Source organism: Aotus nancymaae, unplaced genomic scaffold (assembly GCF_030222135.1).
Source record: "Aotus nancymaae isolate 86718 unplaced genomic scaffold, 86718_ANA_hifiasm-v0.15.2.pri h1tg000067l, whole genome shotgun sequence".
Classification (NCBI taxonomy): Eukaryota; Metazoa; Chordata; class Mammalia; order Primates; family Aotidae; genus Aotus; species Aotus nancymaae.
Window position 1 is genome coordinate 19,912,719 of NW_026988482.1, and position 20,838 is coordinate 19,933,556.

The window sequence follows — 20,838 nt, forward strand, 5'->3', positions numbered from 1 at the left end:
AAAATTGTGCATGCTTGGAAAGGAAAATTTGTAGCTTATCTTTTATTTATCACCTGAACCTTCTCCTGGGAGGCAGAGTGAATTAAAGGGTAGAAAGGCAGTATCTAATCAGGCTCAGTTTTCTGAGAGCCCGCCAGCCCCATCCTCGACTGAGTAGGTTTTCACTATAAAGAGGTGTGACTAATCTTCAGAGCAAGTGATATTTTAGAAGTAGTTGGACCAAATGTGGTGGTGCATGCCTGTAATCCCAGCACTTTGGGAGGCTAAGGTAGGAGGGTCATTGAGGCCAGGAGTTTGAGACAGCTTGGGCAACATAGCAGGACCCCATCTCTACCAAAGAAAAGATTAAAAATCAGCTGGGTATGGTGTCATGTTCCTGTAGTCCTAGCTACTCAGGAGGGTGAGGTAGGATTGCTTGCTTGAGCCTAGGAGTTAGGAGTTTGAGCTGCAGTGAGCTATGATCACCATTGCACTACAGCCTGGGTGACAGTGAGACCCTGTCTCAAAAAAAAAAAAAAAAAGAAAAAGAAAAGGAAGAGGCAACAGTAGTAAACCCTGTTACCTTGTGGCCAGCCAGTTCATGCTATGAAGGAGGTCTGTGTTGAGTCCTTTTGTAAAGTGAAGAGACCTTTTAGAATGCATTGGACTGTGTAGCATAGCAGTTAAGAGCTCTGACTTGAGGTTCAAATGCTACTTACTGGCTGTGTGAACTTGAGCCATTCATTTGACATCTTTTAACCTCAGTTTTCTCATTTGTAAAATGGAATGGATAATCCTATCATACAGGATTATTGAAAGGATTAAATGGATTAACTATGCAGTATTCCTCACACATTATCTGGTATATAGTAAATGCACAGTAAATAGCAACTGTTATTATTTATTGCAAATAATTGCAGCCATTTTAATTTATAGATCTGTGGAATTAGAGAATCACGTTTGAGACTAATTTAATTTAATCTCCATCTTTTACAAATAAGGAAACTAGTCCAGAGAGGGAAGGGGTTTATCTTAAGTCAAGTGGCGCTAGTTAGTGCCAGGAGCTGGGCTGGAACCATGAGTCATGTTCCTACTGATTGCTCACATTTATCCCATATCTGCACCCCATGAAGAACTTCTTGTCATTGAAGTTTCTGGGCTGGGTTTTCACTTTCCTAGCTGGGGGATGGGGCACATAGGTGGAGAGGCGTAGGGTGTCAGAGCCTTCAGGTTCCATGGGTGAGGTTGGGAAGAGACACAGTTACATAGTTATGGGTCCTCTGGTGAAGAGAGATCACCTTCTGGAATTCTACCCCAAAGGCTCACTCTCCTAGACTTGAAATTCTGTTGCTTTTTGAATTCATCTCCAGACTCAAGATGGAGATTTCCTCCAGGGAGGAAATGTGCAAAATGTGCTGGAAAAGGATAGGCTGCACAGGACCTTCCTTTTCTGTCATTGAAAAGTTAACGGGTGAAAGAGCTGAAGCAAATGTGGCAGAGGGTGATCATCGGAACTGTGTGGTAGGGACATGCCTCTGTGTTTTGCTTTTCTCTGTTTAATTTCTCAAAAAAAAATCAGTCACATATTCTGTTATCCAGGCAGTTTAAAGATAAACTGTCAGTCACATACTTTAGAGCAGTAGTTTATTTTACTTTTTATGTTTCTGGGAAGCATTAACTCTTTGGAGAATCTGATGAAACTAATTATTCTTTTTCTGAAAACAAAAAAAAAACCAAAAAACAAAAAAAAAACTACTTTTGAAAAATGTTTACAAAGAGCTCTAAGAGCCAATGGGGAATGATTTCCTGCATATATATAGTTAAGTTTTCTTTTTTTTAAATAAGAATATCTATAGTATTCCACTCTTCATATAAGAAACAAGGGAATATTAAAAAGTTAATGTACTTGCTTATTTGTGTAGAGAAAATACAAGAAAGATAAACTAGAAACTAAAGAGAAATCTGGGGTGGATTGGAAGAAGGGGGCATGAAAATAGCATAATACAGAGAAGAGGAGAGAGACATTTTTCTGAGCATACTTTTCTGAGAGTTTTGTCTCTTAAAACTATAATGATAACTCACAAACCCAGAAAGTAAATAAGTAATTTAAAAAGTAACCAGGATGTGGGGGAACCCAAACTGGAATACAAAAATTTACAAATGAAAATTAGCCAGGCATGGTCACGCATACCTGTAATCCCAGCTACTCCAGAGGCTGAGGCAGGAGAATCATTTGAACACGGGTGGCGGAGGTTGTAGTGAGCTGAGATCCTGCCACACTGCACTTCAGCCTGGGCTACAGAGCCATTGTCTTAAAAAAAAAAAAGTTACAAATAAGTCTGTGTTACAAGTGAATAATATAACAGCACAGAAGGGCACTGTGGAAGAAAAGAACTAAAGTAACTGGAAAGCAGTATTTTGGCTGGATACTATGAAGCTAAAGACAGAACTTTATGCAAATACTGTATGCTGTTAGTACAGGGGTATGGGTTAGAAGTTCAGAAACTGTATACGAAGACTGAACAAATACAGAAATACATGGTAGCTAATAAGAGCCGGCTTTCTCCTTGAGAAAGAAGTTACGAATAAGCAAAGGAGGAAGGTTAGAATGAACCATATGATATTAGATTGGAATTGAGCTATCAGTATGAACTCGTGGCTTTTTAATAGATATGTTGATAGATACAGAATTAAACATAGATTTGTGTGTGGGGGGATTAGTATACATACCTATATTTTCTAGCTTTGTCTGCTGAGAAGGTCTGGAAGAAATAATACTCCCAACAGCAGTGAACTTAGCGCCTAGATCCTGGTTTTAAGTACCATTCCGCAATAAAAGCAACCAGGGCTCTTTAGAGAAAGGCTTGATCCCTAGGGTTGGGCAGAGAAAACACAAGAGGATAGATAGCTTTTGTTTCACAAAGTAAAAATTACTCAACAAAACGTTGGAGGCATGTTGAAAGAGCACAAAACTAACCTAAGAAGCCCCCAGTGGCTAAATTTGGAACACTTTGAGCAGCAAAAAACTAATGATAGTATTGGATTATAACCATAGCATAAAATATATCAATTAGTTGTACTGATACAAATAATTGAAGAAGTAAATAAATGGGCAGAAGGAACAGGCAGTGTGTAGACCACCCTGAAAATCATCTGCCAACTTACAGGAAGTCGGCAAACTTCCTGTAAAGGACTAGATAGTAAAGATTTGAGGCCTTGTGAATCACGTCTCTGGCCCAACCACTCAGCTCTGCTTTTGTAGTGCAAAAGCAATCATAGACAATACCTAGACAAGTGGGCATGGCTATGTTCCAGTAAAACTGTTTACAAAAACAAGGGAACTTAGTTTGTTGACCTTGTTCTAGAGAATGCCTCTTTTAGAAGATTAGATGTCTTTCACTGTTTACACAGTAGATCTTGTTGAGTTTTAGAGGTAGGAGGGCTTCAGTTTAGATGGTTGTACCCTGTAGCTCTGACAACATATACTTCTTGGTGCAGTTTAAGAATTGTAGGTTTGGAGAGAGGTGGCTTGTTTTGTCTCTTGTTTGATCTTGTTTTTGTGTGCATATTCTATATAGTGGTATGTAGTATAGATTTTGCAATCAGACACAACTGGCATGGAAAACTAGCTTTGTCTTCACTAGCTGTAGGACCTTGGACAAGTCACTCAACTCCTCTGAGTCTCCATTTCCTCATATGTAAAATAGTCATATTGTTATTAGCTGCAAGGACAGAATTTTAGATGATCCACTACGAGGAAAAGAGAGATACTGCATATGTCTTCTCTAGGGGGATATGAGTGAGTCGGTTTAGGAGTCTGTTGTTGGTCTGGGGTAACAGCCTTAGGATTGTGGTTGTTAACACCTAGGAAGACCTCCGCGTGGATGGCCGTGGCTGTGAGGACTACCGATGTGTCGAAGTGGAAACTGACGTGGTGTCCAACACCAGCGGGTCTGCCAGGGTCAAGTTGGTGAGTATTGGACCATGGTTCAAGCCCAGGTGGAGAAACAAGTAGGCCCTAAGGAACGAGCTGTTGATACCTCCTGGCTTTTGGAATGCAAATTGCTCTTGGGGACATCCAAGATCCAAGCCAAACTCAGGGAGGCGGGAGTCTATCCAGATCTGAAAGACTGCTCACTTCCTCCAAAAGCCACTTTCCAAGTCTTAGCATGGCTCCTAAAAGAGTCCCCCAGGGGTGCATATCCACAAGATGAGGGAGGTGGTGGAGTACCTGGCTGCCTGCCCTGTATGAGGATCCGTCTTGCATGTGTCTGCAGGGTCACACAGACATCTTGGTGGGAGTGAAAGCAGAAATGGGGACGCCGAAGCTGGAGAAACCAAATGAAGGCTACTTGGAGTTCTTTGTTGACTGGTCAGTACTGTCTATGCAGATATTTTTAAAGAAAAATGATTTTAAAACTGAAGATTCAGAAAATGAACCTCTAGTTTGCTGTTGAACCCACTTTTATACTTATTCAGCCATTCAGCAAGCATTTACTGACCTCCTCCTATGTGCCAGGTACATAGTCAGGACTCTTGGCTTGTGTCCTGCCCTAGTCTTAACCACCTGGCAATTGCTGATCCTTGTTTTTTCTGTCCAATAAAGGAGGACATCTGCCAGGCAGCCTAGCACATGACTGTGACGTGGGTCAAATGAAGTGCAATGTGTGTTACGGTGCTTTGAAAAATATCATACACAGACAGTAAGGATCATTTGGTCTAAAATGCCCTATTTCTCTTCCTGCCCTAGTTCTGCAGAAAATTGTTCATGATTTGGTTGACAGATGAGGCCTAGGGTGAGCCAAGCAGCCTGACAGGCTGAGGAAGTGGCAGCTAGGCAGGCAGTATGGGTGCTGGGAGGAGAGAGGGTTCTGCAGTGTCTGCAGCCAGCCTTGCGCCAGAATGTCACTTCCTTCTCTGGCCAGCTTTGTGATCTCAGGCTGGTTACTCAGTCTCACTGTGGCCAAATTTCTTCATCTAAAAAATGAGGATAATAAATAATACCATGGTGATGAAGAGGAAATGAAAATAGAGTGAATACCTAGCACAGTGACTGACTCCCGGTGGGCTTTCAACAAGTGTTATTTCTCCTTGTTAGCTCCACTGTCTAGGGGTTGGGGCTTTTTATTGGGTTGCCAGCCAGGTCCCACCTTCTATCAGTTACCTTGCTTCTGGAAGCCAGGCCTTTTTCAAGTGGGTAAGGATCTCTGGGCTCATGCTAGGTGTAGGTATATAATGTTGACCCTGTATCAGGATCCCCAAGACCACCTCCACATTCACAGGTTTGCTAGACTTAGCATATAGTGATACTCATAGCTAAGGTTTATTACAGCAGTGAAAATGCAGTAACTTATTTGTGATATTTCTGCCCAGGAAAGCCCATTAGAGACTCAGCACCCAAGATACTTACCAAGGGGCTGGTCACACAGACACTCCCTGCTTAATACATAATGAAGTTTTCTAAAGGAATGCAAATAACCATATTATTATGGTATATTAATGCTCAGCATAAACCATATTATTTGCACTATCTAGGCATAGTGGACTACGCCCATCAGTTTACTATTGACTGAGAATAGTCTGAGAGCCAGGTTCCTGGATACCAGCCAAGGGCCAGTCTTACAAACAGACCCTTCTGAAGATAGCAGCCTTGGGCCATAATGGCGGCCTTTTCTGCACAAACGTTAACCCACTTTTGTAGAGTGAGTTACAGTCTTCCAGTCTGCACTTCCATACACAGAAGCTGATTCTCACAGCACTCCTGTAAGAGAGATGACAAATGAGTTCTGAGAGTGTAAGTGACTTTCCCAGGGTTACAAAGCTAAAAATGCCAGCTCAGGTCTGTCCACCCTGTGAATCTTTGCTCATTTTACTTCAGGCAGCCTGTGGAAGCCAGCTTTGGAGGGCTGTTCTTGGGAGTCCAAGAACTATCCGTGTTCATTTTTCGGGTTAATTTTTTTCCAGCCTACTCCTGTCCCCTGCTCTGGTCCCCCAAGTCATCTCTCCTGGTTCTGCTCATCTCTCACCAGCTCGAGTTGTCCCATGGAAAGACCCATCCTTTAAGTCACTGTGGATGATGGTGACCTTGTTGAGGCCCCTAACTTACCTTTTCCTTTGTCCTTGGAGGAAGCAAAATGCCTCTGCTGACCTTGATCTGCCTAATTCAATGCAGTAACCAGTCACTGAGGAGCAGACAATGTGTGAGAAGCTTGTAATTTGCCTTCCTTTTCATCTCCTTCATTACCTTCTACCTCATTCATTTTAGGCAGACCAAAGACATTCAGCTCAACCACACCAAAGAGAGGGTGTTGCCCTCAGATACTTGGTATGGGGGATACATTTCACTGTGGCTCTGTGTCTAAACCTGACTCCAAGTTAGCTTGCTGCTCTTGTCCCTTTCTTGTCCCAGCTGTAAAGGAAGAGTGACTCTAGTGTGAGAGGATCCTTTGAGTTGCCTCTCCCCAAGATCTAGCTTCTAGAAGTAGCCTATCTTTCCTGGCTTAGAGTGGCTTCCTGCTCGTCTCTTTTCTTCCTCTGTGGTCTCAAAAGGATCCCCACAGACCCAAGAGCTCCAGTTTCCAGGTAGTTCTCCTGAATCGATTTCTCAAGATAGTCTTTAAGGTGGCACACTTTAGCTTCTTTAAGTGGCTCAGCTAATGTTATCAGCCCAGCAAGTAGAATCACCGTCAGAGAGTCACAAAGCCCCATTTCCTACAGAGATGGGAGAGGTTACCAAGCACTGATGGCTGCCACCTGTATCAGAACCTCACTTGAGTCTTCAAGGAGCATAATTATTTTAATTGCATAAACAGATACATCCCTTTATTCTGAATCAGTGAATAGGAATGGCTTCTGGACACCTGTAGATGTGCCCAGCAATAAGGGTGCCACACGCCCACTCCCACCCCGACTCCAGGCATAGGGCATCTGCTGGAGAGCTCAAGGCATTTGTCTATCCACAGGCTGAAACATAGTTGCTACCTAGTGGAAGGACAGGAATTGGTGGTGGTGGTGGTGGTGGTGGCGGCGGCGGGGGCAATGCTGAGGGTTTCTCTTGCTGCTCTGAGTCTAGTTTGATTTAACTTCTTGTCAACAACTTCTGGTTTTAATTAAATTCCCAGGGGTTGAGAGGTCTCAGAAAACCAGTTGATTTTCTACTAATTCATTTCACTTGGTTTTGTCTACTTGGGATGATAATATATGGAGCCAAGGTAGACACTGTCACCACTTCCATAATTTATTCTGTTTCTTGGGAATGACGAAAAATCTTTGATATAGCCCTCACAGCCCTTTGGAAAGGCTTCTGCACGGACCCTGAGTCCTGTTCCAGAGATGCCTGGCAGCATTGCCACTAAACTGGGAGCAAAATCGGACCCTTTCATATCTTTGGTTTGCTGGTTGTAGTCCAAGAGTAGGCGATTTTCAATGAGAACTTGGAAACTTTAGGAAAAGATGGCTTCTATCTAAAGCCCAAGAGCAAGATAGGATTTTAGTGAGCTGGTGTATCACTCTGGGCTGCCACTAGGTGGCAAGCCATCAGATTGCTTCTCAGTTCTCCGACCATTGTGTGATGGGTTTAGGACTGTGGTTTAGCCTCTCAGAGAGGCTTGCGTTTTTAACTAGGGGAGTTTAGGAGAACATTATTTGTTCATAAATATTTCAGGATACCCTGCACTTGTCACTTCCCTTTAGGATCTTAACTATTTTTCAGTGTGATCACTTGTATTTTTCACCAAAATTGAACCAGAATCTTCAAGCCCTGCGTTGGCGGGTAGAGCCACTATATCTGGGTTCCTTGCCTGCTTAGTGCTGCTACAGGTGATGCTTTTCCTGGCAGAAGGGTTGGGGGTGGTTATAAAGCAGAAAGGCAACCTGCAGAGAAGTCTTTTGGGACTAATTGTAATCAGTCTCCCAAGCTGATGTGATAACCCTCTGGGAAACTTCAAACAAAGGCTTGTGATGAAAGCTCAGAATTTACTGTTGGTTTGGTACCCATTTACAGGGAGGCTTCTGCAGGCTCAGAAATGAGCAGGTGTACACAGAGAGGAATCAGCCTTAGGGCGTGCGTTGGGGCCAGATGACTACTGGAGGGTAAGGCCCTGAGTTAGCCCTGACTTCTGCTGTGAGCCTGGCCTGACCTGGCTGTAAGACCATAGATTTGCAGGCTAGATTGATTGCCAGGCAAGCAACAATGGGCCCAGTGTCTAGAGTCCCTTTGCAGGTAGGCATGGCCTTGATCTCAACCTACCCCAGTTAAACCAGAGATGTTCCAAGCAGAAGGGTGGGGTGATGAGTCAGGAGGGTGGAGACCTGGGAGGGGTGGCATTCCCAGGATCTTAATTTATCCAACTCAGTAAACAGTTTCCCACAACTCTGGAAGAGGGAGTGATCATGCTTTATGAAGGGTCTGAATTGGTTTTGGTAAATGGAGAAAACATTTGGTTTTATGCCCAAAAGACCAAGTGCGTACACTCCCCACTGAAGGTGTAGATTGTGATACATATGAGCAGGTGGCTAGAAGCCTGTGTTTTTTTTTTCCTCTGTCTCTCTAACAAAGCAGAGGAGCTTTTTATTTTGGGGTTCCATGGTCTACGTTCTTTGACTGCAACATTTGTGGTCTAGTGGTAAATCCCAAGACCAGAGCACCCATTCATTTCCTTGAGGCAAAAGGTAAACCCAAGGAAAGTAAATCTGACTAACATTAGAATGTAACCCAAGCTTGCCAAATTACAGATTCAAGGAGAGTACAGGGAAGCATAGCAGTTAAGGGCCGGGCTGCCTGGGTTAGAATTTTAGCTTACCAGGCACACTCATCATGTGGCATTGGACAAATTACATAACTTCTGATTCAGTTTTCTTATTTCTAGAATGGAGTCAATATCTCCTAGGGTTGTTGTGAACATTAAATGAGTTAATACACCTAAAGTGCTAAGAGTGGTGTCTAGCTCATACTAAACATTCAAAAAATGGTAAGGTTTCCTTTCTTGTAAAGTGAGAGATTAGACTATCTGAAGTCTCACAGTGTCATCCTGCAGGTCAAATCCCACCTGTGAGATTTTTGTTTCATATAGGGATGTTTCTTTTTTTTAAGGTGAACCTTAAGTCAGGGCTGGAAAGTTTGCTTGCTACAGCCTCCATCATTCTGTATTAGTTATATGTGGCCCTTTGTTCAGATACATGTAGTAACCTTACTGACCCTGGTAGGCGTTTGGGTTTTCATCCTCTGAGGATGATCTCTAAGGCCCTTTCCAGGTCTACATTTCTGTCTAAATTTGTTGGAAAGAGTCCTTGCGCTGTGAGTGCCCCAGTAGTGAAGTGGAATCCTCATTTCTCTTTGTCTTCACCTATCAGCAGAATATCAGGTCTCTGGCTTTCTTATGTTACTTAAAGCATTGTACCCCATCCCCCACCCTGAATAATTCCCCTCCATTTTCCCAGCCTCCTCCCCAGAGTCACTGCACAACTATGGCACCATCCAGACACAGGAGAGCTCAGTGGGCTCATGAGTCTCTAAACCTTCCTCTTTGTCTGACTGCTGGCTCTTCTGAAAGATGGTGTGTGTGTGTGTGTGTGTGTGTGTGTGTGTGTGTGTGTGTGTGAAGGCATTTAAAAATAGGTAAAAATTTCCACACTAACCCAATGTCAAAAAAAAATTAATGGGGTATGATTTTATAGATAGATTAATTTAGACAGTTGGACCTGGGAAGCTCTATAAACCATCCCCCAAGGCTATAGAAGAGTTAATGCATTAATCCCAGAGAAATTAGTCACACCCAGGAGGATGTGCCCACTGCATTCAGGGAAAGATAAACATTTTGAGCATAAATATCTCTGACTGGATTTGTGTACACAGAAATCTCTGTCAATGTATTTTTAAGTGCTTAAAACATGGGACTTAATATTGATTGCTTAGTGTTTAAATTAAAAACAGGTTGTGTTTTGCTGGCTGTGCAGAGTAAAAACTTGGTCCCTGGTGACTTGATTATTTCACCATAAACAAGCTGCTTTTCTTGGCTTGATGCCTGAGTCCAGCAGAGGCAGGGAACAGCAAGGTTGCTATGGCAGTAATGAAGTCTCTCTTGGGGATTTTAAAGGGGATTCTGCTGTCTCACAGTGTAAGGAAAGAATATATAATTAGAGAGGCAAAATTTTATGTCAACGTAGTCTGATTATTTTAGAATTCAGTCTTTTACCTGTATTACGAAGTGAGATTTCTTTTAGTGTTATGCAAATGGGGTGGGCACTGCCATGGGCCTTCACACGGGTTTTGCATTGCCTAGAATCCTCCTGCCTTTCTGGCCTGACCAGCTCTGCTCATCCCAGGTTTGAGGTCTCCTGTAACCCTGGACACTAATTGACACTCTGTGCCCCTCTTCCCCTTCCACCTCACTGTTTGCTATCTATCGTGAAACTCCCCTACCTCATTGGAACTGCTGGCTTTGGGTCTGCATCTGCCTCACTCAGTCTCTGGGTGTCTGGTAGCTGGCGTAGGGCTGGGTACCTTCCAGATGGGTGAGGGTCAGAAGGCTTTAATACGTGATTTCATAGAGTCCATGCTGAAACCACTGGCTTCTTACCTTTCTGGTCCTTTATGGTTACAATAAAATGATTACTATAATGTTTACTTATCTCACATACATATTAAGGATTTGTTTGTATTAAGCCAAAACTCTCAGAAACGTCCTACTAAACACTTCAGTGTTTTTAGGGTGGCTAGTGTTGAATGCTGTTAGTTTTGTTGAGGTTATTGGGCATAAATATCAAGAAGCCAAAAAGGAGAAAAAAGTTTTTTTCTTGAAAAATACCAAATAAAGGAGGTAACCTACTACTTATGAGTCAATAATCTTTCTTTCTCTTCAGTACAGTGATATCTAAAGTTTATGACACAGCTTTGACGTACTATCATACATGTCTTTTAAGTCATTCCAGAAAGGTTATTGTGTTTACATTGTGGCTTTTATATTGAAAGTATCATAGCGAATTCTAAAGCTGTGAAACTACAGGTGGTGTGTATGATGAAACCCCTCTGTAACCCAGACTGCTTAATTCCCTAGGGCTCTCTGCTTCCTGGGCCTGGCAGACAAGCATATTTATTATACTCTGAAGATAAGAGAGTGAATTATTATTGGCTGAGGTTCACATTACCATCACTCTCCTGTTTCTCTTTGGCTAAAGATGGCTTCTGTTAGAAACTATTGGGAAATCCCATCACACACACTGACAAATCCAGGTCCTAGTGCTGGTCTGGTTCATTACATGTGTCTGGAGGCAGGAAGGTGGCAGATGCCATTCTTGCCTCATCTCAGTGACTTTCTGTCAAGCAGCTGGCTCTTCCAGCATTCTACAGGGAAACTGGAATAAAGCCTTGCCTCTTTGCTTTTTGCACTTAGACTCATCCAGTTTTTTTGTTTCTGTTTTGTATAGTTCAGCCAATGCTACCCCTGACTTTGAAGGTCGAGGAGGTGATGACCTTGGCACAGAGATCGCTAACACCCTCTATCGGATATTTAACAATAAGAGCAGTGTCGACCTGAAGACCCTCTGCATTAGTCCTCGGGAGCACTGCTGGGTTCTCTATGTGGATGTGCTGGTGAGTATCACCTTGCTGTACTGGCCATATTCTACCTTTGTTGGAGACTAGTTGGCCTACTTTCCTTCTAGTGCTTTTTTCCTCTTCAGGTGAGTGGTTTCAACTTATAGGGTGAGATTAGTTGGGAAAATATGGTCTCCTATAATAATTTAAAAAAAAGTTAAATACAACATAGATGTAAGCAGCATATATATAATGCCATTCTATGGTAAAATTATAGTAATATCATGGTAGCACCTAAAATTGCCCATAAAAGTTGTCAGGGAAGAATGAAACAAGAGATGGTCTCTGAATGGTGCCAGACAGAGTGGATGGACAGAATTTAGACAGGTTGGTACATTGTGTGTGGAAGGATGATCAGCTCTTTACGTGCACTTTCATTTAAACCTTATAAACCTGTTGCAAAAAGACAGTGTTATATTCCCCATTTATAAGTTAGGAAACTAAGACAGAGAGAGGTTAAGTAACTAGCCCAAGAGGTCTCAGCTTGTTGGTAGTGCTGTTGGATATCAAAGTCAGGTCTGTATGATGTGAATACCTTCTTTGTCCTCACTGTGCCATTGCTTTTTAAACAGCTCAGAGCCTGCTTGCCCCTGATTTCCTGGGTGAGGCCACAGAGGCCCTGCTTCCTCCCACACAGAGCCCACTCCCTTAGGGATCTTTTTAGTCCAGCCCTTCCTTTCCTCCCTTGTACTTTGCCTCCCAAATACTCCTCTACCCAGGTTTTGGCACTGAATAGTAACTTCTCTGTGTAGCTCTAATTAATTGTTTTGTTGTTGTTGTTGTTTTTGAGATGGAGTCTTGCTCTGTCGCCCAGGCTGGAGTGCATTGGCGTGATCTTGGCCCACTGCAACCTCTGCTTCCCAGGTTCAAGTGATTTCATGCCTCAGCCTCCCAAGTAGCTGGGATTACAGGCGTGTGTCACCATGCCCAGCTAATTTTCATATTATTAGTAGAGATGGGGTTTTATCATGTTGCCCAGGCTTGTCTGGAACTCCTGACCTCAAGTGATCTGCCAGGCTTAATTTTGCTTTTGTATAACACTATAGCAGTTGGTTGCTTGTTTATGTACAGGCTCTTGTTGGGTCTGTTTTATTCCTTTTTGTTAAATTTTGTGAGCCTTGAGATTAGCAACTACATCTTCCACTTCAGATTAAGGACACAAAGCTAAGCCATTGGCCAAATAGATTCTTTAATGAATATGCAGATGAAGGAGATTTGTAAACTGACTGTGAACTTCATTGAAAGAAACAGCCTGGCTCTGCATCTTGGCTCTACTAAAACAGGGTGGAGCTTTCTAGATTTTTCTAATTAATTTGATATTGGATGGAGTATACTCAAAAAGTAGCAGTGGTAACCATTATCTAGCAAGTAACTATTGCAATGCTACCACTAATAGGTAAAAGTAATGAAATTACAGATCTGTTTGCTTTTTTCTCTCTCTGATAAGTGGGATGTACCTTGCAGTATGATTCCTGCCAAGCAGGCAATGTTTCGGGTCCTGGTTTTGAGGAGGTGGGAACTGGCAGCCTATAGTCCTTACTGAGGACGGTAGAGGCAGGCTTCATAGTTGCCCAGGGAGGTGCAGCCCTGTGATGTGAACTCTGGAGTTCCATCCTGTGTCTGAAGAACATTGTGTCCCTTTCCCTTCCCCACTAGAAAAGGTTAAGACACAAGTGTTGCAGCACACTGCATTTGTCCGTGTTGCTAATGTGTTTATCCTCAGTATTCATGCACACTGGTAGTTTTGTGGGATGGCCCAGTGATGGGGACTGAGGTGCTTTTGATTCAGTCAAACTCAAAGCAACAGAAGCCTGTTCTATTAGTAAAGGCTTTTACAAAACTGATGAATATTGGGACATGATCTCAGCTCAGAAGCAGACCTCTTCAATGAGCAAGGGGTGCATGGTGTGCAGGAGTATCCAGGGGAATGTGCACTGTGTCCCTGTCATCCGTAGACCTTTCTTTTTAAGACTCCTGGCATTTGGATTTCTTCTGAAATATTTTTTAAAGGTTTTTGTTTATTTTGGAAGAAGACATGAGCTTTTAAAATGTTATCATATTCTGACTGGGTGCAGTGGCTCACGCCTGTAATCCCAGCACTTTGGGAGGCCAAGGTGGCTAGACCACCTCAGGTCAGGAGTTTGAGACCAGCCTGGCCAACATGGTGAAACCCCTTCTCTACTAAAAATACAAAAATTTGCCGGGCATGCTGGCGGGCACCTGTCATCCCAGCTATTGGGGAGGCTGAGGCAGGAGAATCACTTGAACCTGGGAGGCAGAGGTTGTAGTGAGCTGAGATGGCACCATTGCACTCCATCCTGGGTGACAGAGTGAGACTCCGTCTCAAAAAAAAAAAGAAAAAAGTTGTCATCTTCAGAAAAGTTTTTAATGAATTAGAAAAGCATTTTTGAAAATTATATTATTAATGAGGTAGATAGATCCATTTTGGCATTCACATAATTTTCATCAGTAGAGGGGTTCTTCTTCCATGAAAGCCATGATGGGAATGTGCTTTCTGTGTGTGAGGTAGGGGACAGACTTTTGTTTAGGGATTAAGTTTTTATCCCAAACCTGAAGATGTACTGAATAGATTGAGTTCATGTTTGAAGCAAGGTGATAGAAATCTTTGAAGCAAAGTAGTGGAAAAGAAATCTCCTAATTTCTTTTTAGCAGCTGGTCTAGGTAGTCCTCAGAGCCCATGTTCAAACAGTTATTAGCTGGGCACCCTGCCATGTTTTCGTACTTATTTACTTCAAACCTATTACAGTCAGGTGACCCATCTGTTTCCAGTTTGTGTTTTTCCCCAGTTGGGTTATTTTATGAGAGTGAAAATTTCACGGAAATTTCACTTTGCTTTGCTCTTTGTAGTTCTTTAATGGCATCAGTTTTTGCCCCAGGTGGGACAACTGTTAGAACTTTGTTGCACTAACAACACACAGTTGACCTTTGGTAGGGAAATTGGTCACAAGGCTGTCTTTTGATGGACTCCTTTGCAAATCATCACTAACCTTCTTCATAGAACCCCTTCTGCTGGGCTCTGGGGATAAAGGGATGAACAAAACTACAGAGTCCCAGCCTTTAGGAGTTCACAGTTCAATTGAAGAGGAGATACACTCTAAACAAAAACAGAAATACGAGACTTTTCTTTGTACATGTGACTCCTCACCTTATTTGGGACAGCCTAGTTGGCTTTATTCCGTAACGTCAGGCCAAGGCCTCTCTAAAATGAGGACAGAAGGATATGGCACCTTCCACTTAAATGTGCTCTAGCCTTGAGTGCTAGATGAGCACACGTAAGTGTACTCAACACTTTTGCTCACGGGCAGAAGCTTGTCCGAGAGACCTTAGTCTTCATTGCAAGTAATGTAAAACATGTAGTGTTTCATGTCTGAGCATCGGGTATACATTGATTATTACATACAAGAGGTAATTCCACTAGTAAATGTGAACCTGGTAGCAGCTGCAGCATCAGTAGCCACCATTCACTCCTTGTTTGGAGGCCAGGCATACGTTAGCAAAGACTGGAGTAACACTTGGAGTACAATTGGGAGCCATCTGGGGCAAAATAAAGGTGATCAGTCCCACCTTCAGGGCAGGCCCACCTGCCTGGAGTGCCTGTGGGAGGATCCCACCACAAGCCACGGCCTCTGACTGTTGATACCACAGCCCCGGCCAACTGTGATGTTGTGTGCATGGACCATGTAAGCACAGCCATGACAAGGCAGTGCCTGTAATTAGGGTGAAGGACTGTGTCAATGAGCTGCAGTCACTGCATGGGTAGCCAGGAGAGCAGTCACATGTTATCTTTATTTTATTAACACACAGTCAGCATTTCTTAGAAATCAGTGTCCTTGACCACAGAATAGATTTAGGGAAAGAACAAAAAATCAGTGTCCTGGCTGGGCTCAGTGGCTTATGCCTATAACCCTGGCACTTTGTGAGACTGAGGCAGGTGGATCACTTGAGGTCAGGAGTTCAAGACCAGCCTGGCCAACATGGTGAAACCAGTCTCTACTAAAAATATAAAAATTAGCCGGGGGTGGTTGTGCAAAAGCTACTGTCATCCCAGCTACTCAGAAGGCTGAGGCAGGAGAATTGCTTCAACCTGGGAGGCAGAGGTTGCAGTGAGCCAAGATTGCACCACTGCACTCCAGCCTGGGCAACAGAGAGAGACTGTGTCTCAAAAAAAAAAAAAAAAAAAAAAAAGCAGTGTCCTTTAACTGGGGTAGTGTTTAAAGTAACGAATGATATTTGTTTTTCTTCCTTCTTCAATTCCTGTCTCCCTTAGCTGCTGGAATGTGATGGAAATTTGTTTGATGCCATTTCCATTGCTGTAAAGGCTGCTCTCTTCAATACAAGGTATGTCTTACTGGAAACAGCTCTGCAAACCTGTGGAGAACCAGAGCAAACACTTGTAATTGAACACTGAGGAAAATTCTACTGTAGCTCATATGTGAAGATAACAGGGAGTTGTTTTTTTTTTTTTGCAGCTGGCAATTACCTTACCTTTTTTTTTTTTAATTGTATTTTAGGTTTTGGGGTACATGTGAAGAACATGCAAGATTGTTGCATAGGTACACACGTGGCAGTATGATTTGCTGCCTTCCTCCCCTTCACCTATATCTGGCATTTCTCCCCATGATATCTCTCCCCCACTCCCCACCCCTTGCTGTCCCCTCCCCTATTTCTCCCCAACAGACCCCAGTGTGTAGTGCTCCCTTCCCATAACAGGGAGTTTTAACATTGAAAATGGTGTTATCTAATGTTAAACTCCAGAAAAGATAGATTTCATAAATTAAAACTACATATATACATATATTCTGTATTTATTTTTTGTATTGTTATATATAGACACCTACCATATAGAAAAGCCAAAAAGAGTAGACACCACCTACAGACCAACTGTCCAAATAGTATTACTGAGTGAACTCTATGGGGACAAGGATTTTGCCTGTTTTGTACTTGCCTATGTTCCTAGCACCATGAACAGTGCCTGACACATAGTAAATGCTTGCATATTGCTTGATTTTACACGTGTATGTTCTAAAAACAGGGTAACAGCCTGCCCTTTGGTTTAAGAAGAGGAAATGATTATTCCGCATGGTTCAGCTTTCCAAACAGGTTGTGCAGAAGGGACAAATTGCTAAGGTTTTTTGGAGTTGACATTTGTTCTGACTGTTTGATTACTAACCTTTCCCCTTCTATGCTCCAAGTACTTTGAGGAAAATTTGCAGCTTTGTGAATAAATACATGAGATAGGGTGTTCATCCCATGAGAGAGCCTACATTAAGGTAACAGAGGATCCTATTAAAAAATGAGGATTAGAAATCTCTAGGGATATAACCTAAGGACATAACTGAATAAATGAACAAAGACATTTATTCTAGGATGTTCATCACAGCTGCTTTGTAATGGTAAGAAACTGGAAACAATCTGAGTGTCAGCAACGTAGGGGATTAAAGTCCACACAGCAGCCTACTTAAAGGCATGTTAATATGGAAAATCATTCACTAAATGCAGTCTGCTCATTCTGGTTTTTGTTGGTGTGTTGTATTTTACTTTACTGGTTCTTATATTTAATATGTCTGGAAATAAATATATATCCCCAAGTGGTCATTGTAATTATTTTTCAGTGCTCATATTTTGGCCAACTTAACATTTATCTGTTTTTTTTAGAGTTTTTCTATGGTGAATGTAGACTACCTGTATAATTTAGAATGGACAAAAACAAATTGCAGGTGAAATATTTCCTGAGAATGAAAGCTGTAGAGTCCCCTATCCCTAGCTGTGCCACATAGACTCCTTGTTGAGACTATTTGAAATGTGAGCCTGGCACTCGTGGCCACTGTGGGAACTTGTGTGCCAGATCCCATCAGCAGTGGCTGGTGCTTGGGCCCTGCTGGGGAAGGAGAGGAAGTTGTCATCTGATACATCTTGAGCCTCAGATGACTCCCCATCTGCCAGCTGGTTCCTATAGGCACCGGGCAGAAGGAGAGACTGGGAACCTGAGAAGGCTGTTTAGCTGTGGTGGAGGTACTGGGCAAACTGTATACCAGGAAGATTAACCTAGCTGCTCAGGTATAAGCTTGTATTTTATGGTTCTTGTCTTCCCTGTGGATGTGGGACTCCTCTAATCCCAATCACACCTGTCATGGGCACAGCCATAGTCTCATCCTCAGACCAAGAACAGCCCTGCAGGCAGCAAGGAATGGGGTCTCTGAATCCTCCTGGTATGTGGAGAGACTGTTGGCATATTCAAGGTCCTTTAGAAGGGTAAAGGCCACCTGAGGGTATTCTTTAGCCCTACCACCCAGGCATGTTGTAGCCAAAGGGCTGGGAAATTGAAAGATACTCTGTGTCTGGGTGTGTAAGTGTGTAAATGGTTGCCTGACTTGTTCAAATAGGTTATTACTTAGTACTCGAGAACTTCCCCTGATGAGAACTTCTCCAACTGGGGAAGACCACTGCAGAACTCCTTGGCCCTTGTAGACATTCTCTGGCTGAAGCTCCCCTGATCTGATCTAGATGCTGCCTTGTGTGTGGATGGCCAGCAGGGCTCAGTCATAGGGGCTTTTGTTAGAGGAACTGGGAGAAGTACCAATGAGGTTTCCATTACAGTAGCTGGATGGACCACCTCTTCCTTCCTGGCTCCTCCACCCCAACCTGGAGTGAATTGACTTTATAAGTTAAATGTATTTTTCAGCATCCAGCTGAAGAAACAGAATGTTGCCAGCACCCTAGAAGCATCCCCCACCTTCTGTAACCTCATGCAGTTACACTCACTGATGACCAGCATCTTAAAAGGATAGATTACTTGTGTACTAGATATAAATGGTATTATATACTATGTTCTCTTTTTGTGTCTGCCTCATTCACTGAGCATTGTGTTTTAAGAGATCTGTATCACTGCCTTAGTCATAGCTTGCTTTTTGCTGTATGGTGTTCCCTTGTGTGACTTTGTCCAGACTGCTTTTTATCCAGTCTACTGTTTATGGGCATCTGGTTTGTTTCGAGTTTGAGGTTACTACAGATACGGATGCGCATCATGAACATGTTTGTGCATGTCTTTGGTACACATATTTCTCTATTTCTGTTAGGGAGGAGTGTTCTGGGTTACAGGGTATAGCTATGTTTAGTTATTGTAGATGCTGGCAGTTTCACAAAGTGTTTTTACCAGTTAACACTTCCACCAGCAGTGTATATAAGAGTTCTGGGTTGTTTCATATCTTCATTAACCCTTGGAATTTTTTTTTTTTTTAAACGTTGAATCTCGCTCTGTCTCCCAGGCTGGACTGCAGTGGCATGATCTCAGCTCACTGCAACCTCTGCCTCCCAGGTTCAAGTGGTTCTCTTACCTCAGCCTCCCAGATAGCTGAGATTACAGGTGTGTGCCACCATACCCAGCTAATTTTTGTGTTTTTAGTAAAGATAGGGTTTCACTATGTTGGCCAGGCTGGTCTCGAACTCCTGACCTCAGGTGATCCACCTGCCTCAGCCTCCCAAAGTACTGGGATTACAGGCATGAGCCACTGTGCCCAGCCTTTTTTTTTTTTTTTTTTTTAATATTTTGGTGAGTGTGCCGTGGTATCACAGAGTAGTTTTAATTTGCATTTTAATAGATGTTTAAATTGAGCACCTTTTCTTGGTTAGTTGGCTACTTGGATAGCCTCTTTTATGAAGACTATCCAAATATATTCTACATTTGAGTCTTTTGCCCACTTTTCTATTTGGCTGTCTTTTTTTTATTGTTGTCTAGTAAGAATTCTTTATGTAATCTGTCAGATATATATTTACAAGTATTTTCTCCCTCTAGATAATGTTTTTAGTTTTTATTTATTTTTTTTCCATGAATTCAAAGCCTTTTAATGATGTGAACACTTACTCCCCATTTCTTTCTTACATTTTAATAAAAAATTTACAGAGTTTTCTTAAAGTGGCATTTTGTTGGTTATTATAGTAATGATACATATTAACCCTTTGTATTGAAGAAGTATCATAAAAATCACATGGCATTATGAATTTTTGATAAGGAGTAATAAAAGGGAGCCTCTTTTAACAACTAGAGGCTCCCAGGCATACTCTTCGGTGAGAAATTATTAATTTTGTATTTTCATTTTGACAATAATCTTTTCTTGTTTTTAACCAGTTATAAAAACAAAGCTTTTTCTTTGTTGTGATAATGTACAGTAAGACTTAGTTTCTTGAGCTGACGCTAAATAAAATGAGATCGATAGGAACATTCTAGGAGGTCATGTTTAGTTTTTAGAAAGGATGGCATCCACATATATGTGGATGGGAAATCTTGGAGCGTATGATCTGGGACTGAAACTGTGGAATACATATCCAGTGTCAAGCTCTGAGAGCAGAGGGAGTTTGCTCTGGGACCTGGAATGAGCGATGGAGAAATGTTTTTGAAAAATAAACAAATAGGCCAGGCACAGTGGCTCACATCTGTAATCCTAGCACTTTGCGATGCCAAGGTGTGCAGATTGCTTGAGCTCAGAAGTTTGAGACTAGCCTGGGCAACATGGTGAAACCCCATCTCTCTATAAAAACAAAACAGGCCAGCCACGCTGGCTCACACCTGTAATCCCAGCACTTTGGGAGGTCAGAGCGGGTGGATCACTTGAGGTCAGGAGTTCAAGACCAGCCCAGGCAACATGGTGAAACCCTGTCTCTACTAAAAATATGAAACTTAACTGGGCATGGGGGCATGTGCTTGTAATCCTAGCTACTCGAGAGGCTGAGGCACAAGAATTACTTGAACCCGGGAGGCAGAGGTTGCAGTGAACTGGGATTGTGCCACTGCACTCCAGCCTGGGCAACAGAGCAAGACTGTGTCTCAAACAAACAATTGTGGGAGGATTCCTAGGTTTACTACACTCCAGTTTAATGCTTATATAGTACTCACACTTAGATCTCAGGGCCTTTCAGGGGCTGACCCACCCATTTTCTGTGTTTTTAGTTTTTAAATGATGTCTTCTGATATACAGAAGTTCATAATGTTAATATAATTGAATCTATAACTTTTTTCCCTTTTATGATAACACTTTCTGTATCCTGTTCAAGAAATAGTTGTCTACTCCAAGGTCATGCAAGTGTTTTTTTCTAAAAGCTTTATTGTCTTATCTTTCACTTTTATATCTGTGGTGTATTTGGTATGGCTTTGTGTGTGTGTGGTGTGAGGTAAGGATTGAGGTTCATTTTTCTTCATTTGGATATCTGATTGACCCAGCATTATTTTCTAAAAGATGCCTCTCCTCATT

At 42.4% G+C, this 20,838-nt stretch overlaps 1 protein-coding gene across 4 annotated transcripts in view; it reads left to right on the forward strand.

Moving 5' to 3' along the window:
• Positions 1-20,838, forward strand: part of EXOSC7 (exosome component 7) — a 36,549-nt gene that overhangs the window by 8,126 nt on the left and 7,585 nt on the right. For all 4 annotated transcript variants that reach the window (XR_001110312.2, XR_001110314.3, XR_001110315.2 and 1 more), the window contains exons 2-5: positions 3,848-3,949; positions 4,257-4,351; positions 11,404-11,569; positions 15,861-15,931. Coding sequence is in view for 1 of the 4 variants with exons in the window: in XM_012470764.2 (XP_012326187.1) it covers positions 3,848-3,949; positions 4,257-4,351; positions 11,404-11,569; positions 15,861-15,931 (434 nt within the window). In the remaining 3 variants the exon portion in view is untranslated. The remainder of the gene's footprint in view (positions 1-3,847; positions 3,950-4,256; positions 4,352-11,403; positions 11,570-15,860; positions 15,932-20,838) is intronic.